Source organism: Acipenser ruthenus, chromosome 16, assembly GCF_902713425.1.
Source record: "Acipenser ruthenus chromosome 16, fAciRut3.2 maternal haplotype, whole genome shotgun sequence".
Taxonomy (NCBI): domain Eukaryota; kingdom Metazoa; phylum Chordata; class Actinopteri; order Acipenseriformes; family Acipenseridae; genus Acipenser; species Acipenser ruthenus.
In genome coordinates this window covers 31,983,779-31,990,102 of record NC_081204.1, presented here as the reverse complement: position 1 = coordinate 31,990,102, position 6,324 = coordinate 31,983,779, and the positions used below count along the sequence as shown (strand labels likewise).

Sequence of the window (6,324 nt, the reverse complement as noted above, 5' to 3'; positions counted from 1 at the left end):
TCCTGGCTGGAACAAAAACCAGGACTGGAGGTTAGACCTGAGGGAGTGGGAGTGAGACAGTGTGGCGTCGTGGCAGAGATTAGGCGCTGAACCCGGGAGGGGAGGCAGTGTGGTCACCTGGTTCAATCTAAAGAGCGGGGGGATTGCTGATTAAAGACTGACGACTGAGGCATTGTAATTTTTATAACACAATTAATTTATAACCGGCCAGTATACAACAGTTGTTACGGTAATTGCATTGCGCTGATTGTAGAACAGGCAGTAAGGCCGCCTCTGTTTGGGTTAATACGGTGCTGGTACTGATGCTGCGATGAGTCAGGCGGTATGGTGCTGATGTTGCTGCCATTTCATCAGCATTTTCCAAACACCTCTCCATCTTTACAACATGGGGAAACTGGAATGAAGCAATCAGCTACGAAAGCAGGACGATGCCAGCACCTTTCCAGACACCAAAACTGATAAGGAAATTGACGCAAAACCATTTAACCTTTTAATCGCGTGATTATCGCTGCAGCGCGAGTGCTTTTTGGTTGTGTTTTTTTTTTAATGGTTGAGAAGAGGCCTTTAGATATGTGTCTTCCTGACATCTGTTTTCCAAAGAAATAATTTCAAGCAAGCCTTTTTTTCTTTTGAAGACGTTTAATGCGCTTTATTAAATGGTTCCTGTGCAGTAATTTTTTAAAAAATAGAAATATGGATATGATATGATGTTTTTGTTGACAGCGTCTACTGACAGCTTATGAAAACACGAAAACTACAACGACATAAATTGCTTTCTTTATTTGTTTGTGTAGGACCGAAATTTATTTAATATGTTTGAAGAATCCGTGCACTAGATAGACGGTGTGATTAAGTGAGTTGTTTACATTTTACAAAAACAAAACACCAAAAACACTACTAGACTAATAATAATAGATTAATAATAAATAAATACATAAAAAAACGAATCATTAAAATAATTCATAAATGGGCAAAGTAAACGATAGCTTGTGTCAGGCGATACAGCTCTGTGACCAATTAATTAAAACGTGAAAAAAATCCTGAAAAAATAAATAAATAAACATTTATAATCTCTGTTTGAGATTGCTGATATTTGCAAAATGGAGGCCAACTGACCTTGGAGTTTCCCGAGACATTGTCTGTCAAAAAGCTGTGTTGGAGCCTGAAAGATAGAGCCGGTGCGGGTGTAATAACTACAGCACTCGCCCTGGAATTTCAATCTGTTTTCGCACAATAGAGAGCTCAGCTAGAGGCTTATTTGTTTAGAAAACGAAGGTCTCGCCACACAGCACTGCAGTTTGAGCAGCAGAGGAGTGGAGGATAGGCTGCGAGCCAGGGGAAACTGCGATCACTGGAGTTAGAAGAGGGGAAAAAAGCTTTGAACATATTCATATTGATGTGTTTTAAGGATTTCTGTTCCCCTTGCTGCTGGTATACCTAGAGCTCTTGCAGGAGCAGGCCAATCCGAGATGAGAATTGCATCGGTGTTTATTTTTAATATCTGAAGAGCTAGGAATCTGAAGAAAACCAGTATATGATCTGGAGCTTCTGTTTACCCCAAACCCGCCGATATCTGAGCAATTAATGCGGATTGGATCTATAACGACGGTCTGGTTTATTTATTTATTTATTTTCAAAACAAAAGCTATCAAACTAGTTTATAGTATCAAGTTGTCGGTGTTTTCTACGAGTTCATGACGGTGTTAAAAGGTGACTGAACCTGTTAAGATTCTGACTTGCATAATATTTTTTTCAAGCTTTTGCTCAGTTTCAAATAATAGGCAAACCAACAATAAATACAACATTAAAAAAACTACTTTATTTAAGTCAAGCGTAGTTTAAATTTAGAAGCACCCTTAATTTTTTTTAAAGTGTGTGTTGCTACTGCCGGACAATACGCTACTGCAGTTAGCTCTGTGTGTGTGACAGAGATCAGGCGAGATGGAGGCGATATGGCTGTACCAGTTCCGGATGATCGTGATTGGTGATTCTACGGTCGGAAAGTCGTGCCTCATTCGGCGGTTCACCGAGGGACGCTTCGCCCAGGTGTCCGACCCCACGGTCGGTGTGGATTTCTTCTCGCGGCTGGTGGAGATCGAGCCGGGGAAACGCATTAAACTACAGATCTGGGACACTGCGGGGCAGGAGCGCTTCAGGTATGGGGAGGAGGGGAGGTTGTGGTGATGATGATAACAGTGAGGAGCAGGGGCGTGGTGGGGGCGCAGTCTCGCTAGGACCTGGTACCGGCGGGGTGTCTGGGTTGGGTTGTGGTCAGCTCCACAGGGACACACGAGATTTGCTTTATTAAACAATATGCTTGCATTTATAATTTGCCGTCATTGGTGTTCAATTTCAGTTTAGTGCTGCTCAAGGCTGCAATATAGACAGACAGATAGATTAGGAGTGTATATGTTGGAAGTGTTTATGTACTCTATATGTGTAACTGTGTGTAATGTTATCGTGCTGCATGATTTACACGTTTTTACTTTCCTGCTTTCTTCCCCCATGTTCACCTGACCCGTTTCACAAGAAACCAGTACTGAGCTCTCTGAACCCCATGGGCCCTGTACTGCAGCTGGGGTTTGAGTCCCACATAAAACGAGTTTAGCGTTCTCAGCTTAGCCATGAGAAACGGTGGTGGGACCAGTCTAGCACCTTTTTTTTTACAAGCAAGTACTTTCACAAAACGAAAGGCTAAGTACAGGAGAGCTGACAGATTCGGCTTCCCTCTGAAGGGCTTCATGTTTCAATGATTGCTTAAAGCACTTGTAGCTGCAGACGCCACGTGACTATTCTGCTCAACCACCCCTTTGAGATATTTGCAATGTTTCCGAGGTCACTTGCTCTTTCTCTTACACAATCTCGCTCCCAGGCCTGTGTGGGTAGTCCGTGAGGCCAGATTAGACCACTAACACTCATCCGATTGATTTAGTTCCATAGCTTGACTTTTGTTTTTTTAAATCGGTTTTTCTCTCTTCCGCAGGTCCATCACGCGCGCTTACTACCGCAACTCAGTGGGCGGGCTGCTGCTGTTCGACATCACCAACCGGCGCTCCTTCCAGAACGTGCACGAGTGGCTGGAGGAGGCGCGCAGCCACGTGCAGCCGCACCAGATCGTCTTCGTGCTGGTGGGGCACAAGTGCGACCTGGACGGGAGGCGGCAGGTGAGCCGGCAGGAGGCGGAGAAGCTGGCGGGCTCCTACGGGATGAGGTACGTGGAGACCTCGGCGCGGGACGCCATCAACGTGGAGAAGGCCTTCACCGAGCTGACACGGGACATCTTCGAGCTGGTCAAGCGAGGAGACATCACCATCCAGGAGGGCTGGGAGGGGGTCAAGAGCGGCTTCGTGCCCAACGTTGTGCACTCCTCCGAGGAGGTTATGAAGAGTGACCGCCGGTGTCTCTGCTAATCCCACCGCAGCCGGACACGCAAGCAGGGAGGGAGGGAGCTGCCAGCACAGGAGCGGACGTTCACTGGGATCTCCCTCCCTCTCTTTTGTTTTGGAGAGAGGGAATGAAGTGCTTCTCCTTCCACACCTGGGCAATTTGAAATGTGGCATCTCCCTCCTTCCTTCCCTCCTTTCTTTCTTTTGTTTGGTTGTTATGTTTTTATTGTTTAGCTTTTCGAAACGTCCACGGACATTGTTGCTGTAATGCAGAGCTCCAGCTTTTTAGGCAATGTATTAATATACTGTATGAAACAATAATAGCAAACAATACGAGCAGCTAACTTAGGTGTGTCATTGACTGACAGTGTGGGTGCTGCATGGCCTCTGGCATCTTCAACTGTGGCAATCCCACGTCTACTAAATATATACTAGAACCAGCGGCGCCCACCAGGAATGCATTGCCTTGCCATTTCCAGCAATTCTTCAACTAATAGCAAGGCACATTTATTTCGGACAGTGTGGGTTGTCTTGATTCTCATCATGTCATGTATAGAAATAAAAAAAAAAATCAATGTTTCTTACTGCACATCTTTTTTTTTTGTTTTTTTTCCTCCAGTAACCTCTGTTTTGTTTCAGTGGTAAAATGAATATCATTAGATTGAAACACTAATATGTTTTAGAAGAAATCCTGGAAAGTGTAAGGTAATGCAGTGTTTACAAAGATAACAGAAGGGTACTCATCAGCAGTAGCGTGTTAGGTCTGATTGCCCTGCTATGCAAAGTGACATCAGAGCATACCCACCTGTATATACAGTGCTTAGTGTATACAGTACAGACTGGAATTAATTGCTTTTGAGCTGACTGGCATTCTTAATTAACAATATAAACAAAAACACAGTTAATTGCACAAGGAGGGTCAACAGTTTCCTGGCACAGTGCCAGTGTTATTTAAGAGAGGATTGAAATCAGCTTCCCACGGCACTCAAAACATACTTAATACCAGCGCAGTATAGCGCCTCTCAAGTGCAGCGCACACCGCGTCTTGTGGCCTCTTAATTATTTTGTGCCCCCACTACTCGGGGGCCAGTAATCCTAGTGTTACGTTTGGCAGTCTTATCTTTATGAGGATTTCAAAAACCAAATAGCAAAAACTGACTGCATTGATTTAAAACGGCAAGAAAAACACATGAGTTACCTTAATCACAGATGTTATTTCGGGTTTTTTTGGTACTTTTTAAAAAGCTGCTATAAAGATAGTGGCACCATTATTCAAATTGAATCCTGCCGTTAGCTGAAGCATTTCACAATAGAACAATAGAACAGAAATCAGCTCATCGTAGTAAATAAATGCAGGGGCACCTTTGTCCTCCAGGGACCCGTAGCCTTTTGATCTCCGCTGTCAAGAGCCTGGGTTTAAACAGTCGGTGTGCGGTGCGATCAGGGGGACGCCCGCTGAACTTCAGCTCTCCTGAGCTGTTGTGAGTGAGGGAACAGAATTTGACAGGTAAGATAATCAAACAATTAAAAAAAGAAAAGACAAGATGTTGGTGACCTCAATCATTTTACAACTGGTTCTTGCCTCATTTCATGCCGCTGCACCCGTGCTGTAAATGCATTGTCCAGGGGGTAGGGCAGTATCTGGAGGAATCCCCACTCTATACCACCCTGTGATGCCCAGGTGTAGCTCAGACACTGGCACTGCCACCCTGTGATGCCCAGGTGTAGCTCAGACACTGGCTCTGCCACCCTGTGATGTCCAGGTGTAGCTCAGACACTGGCTCTGCCACCCTGTGATGCCCAGGTGTAGCTCAGACACTGGCTCTGCCACCCTGTGATGCCCAGGTGTAGCTCAGACTGGCTCCCTTGTATTCCTGGCATGGGCTCAGCTGCCTATAAGCACATTTACGAGCTGAATGGGCCTCTGTGGACCTGCACAGCTGGCAAGGTGACCCTCCGCACCTCATTGCTTCTCAACTCCCAGGGCTGGCGTTGGCTTGGGTCCCTGCTGCTGAGAGGTGGTGTCAGACTGGAGCCACTGGAAAAGTGCTTACCCGAAGGGGCCACAGCAAATTACTGTGTGTCTTGGTGCTGGGTTCTCTCTCTCTCCAGTGCTAGGAGGCTGTCTAACCCACTTCTCTGATGCCTGAAGAATGAGCAGCTTGCAAGGCGCTGTCCTGTTAACCCTTGCTGGAGCTTGCTTCTTTCCTCCAAGCCCTGCCACCCTCCGCAGCAAAGCGACTAAACAGCTGGGTAACCGAGCCGAGCCCACACAGTTCATTTCAAACAACGGGACTTCTCTTAGCTGCTTGGACTGCACTCTGTTTTAAAGTTGGATGGGGCTGCTTTAGAAATCCAATACTCCCCCATGATAAGACTGAGTGAGACGTGCTGCTTCTGTTGCTGGGTAGCCCAGTTGCAGAGACTTGGGAAGGTAACTAAAGCATCTTGGACTCTTTCTGTCCGAGTGGGTGTGACTCCCACAAAAGCACACTCCTTCCTGGGGTTGAGGGACAGAAACACTACCATCTCTGTCCTGGAAGGATGGACTCTTATGAATAAGAAACAGGTGTGTTCTGCTTCCGATCTGAAACACCCAGCTCCTTTGACCCCCTCTCCCCTCTCGGTACACCAGTGGCTTCTGCAGAACTACCCCTGTAGTTCCAGGTCATCAGTGCAAGCTCTCTGCACTAGCTCAGTCAGTGCTTTCTACAGTAATAGCTCCACAATGCTAATTCCTAACCAGTAGAAGTGCTCAAATGTGAATTTTCAACTCAAGCTGTACGATTTATGTAGCTGTACTGGGTTATAGAAAACAACGCCTGTATTTAGCAAGAGAAATGTAACGTGTACTAAAACAAAATGTGACTCAAAAAACTTTTCTTGTGAAACTGAACAAAGTGTGATATCTTTTATCCTGTCTGGCTTTATTACCCCA

At 45.8% G+C, this 6,324-nt stretch overlaps 1 protein-coding gene across 1 annotated transcript; it reads left to right on the top strand.

Annotated features, from left to right (window-relative positions):
• Positions 1-297: 297 nt before the first annotated feature.
• LOC117412452 (ras-related protein Rab-39B) lies at positions 298-3,975 on the top strand. Its single transcript, XM_058989477.1, has 2 exons — positions 298-2,156; positions 2,984-3,975. The coding sequence occupies exons 1-2, from the start codon at positions 1,942-1,944 to the stop codon at positions 3,408-3,410; spliced, it is 642 nt and encodes a 213-aa protein (XP_058845460.1). The 5' UTR covers positions 298-1,941; the 3' UTR covers positions 3,411-3,975.
• Positions 3,976-6,324: the final 2,349 nt, after the last annotated feature.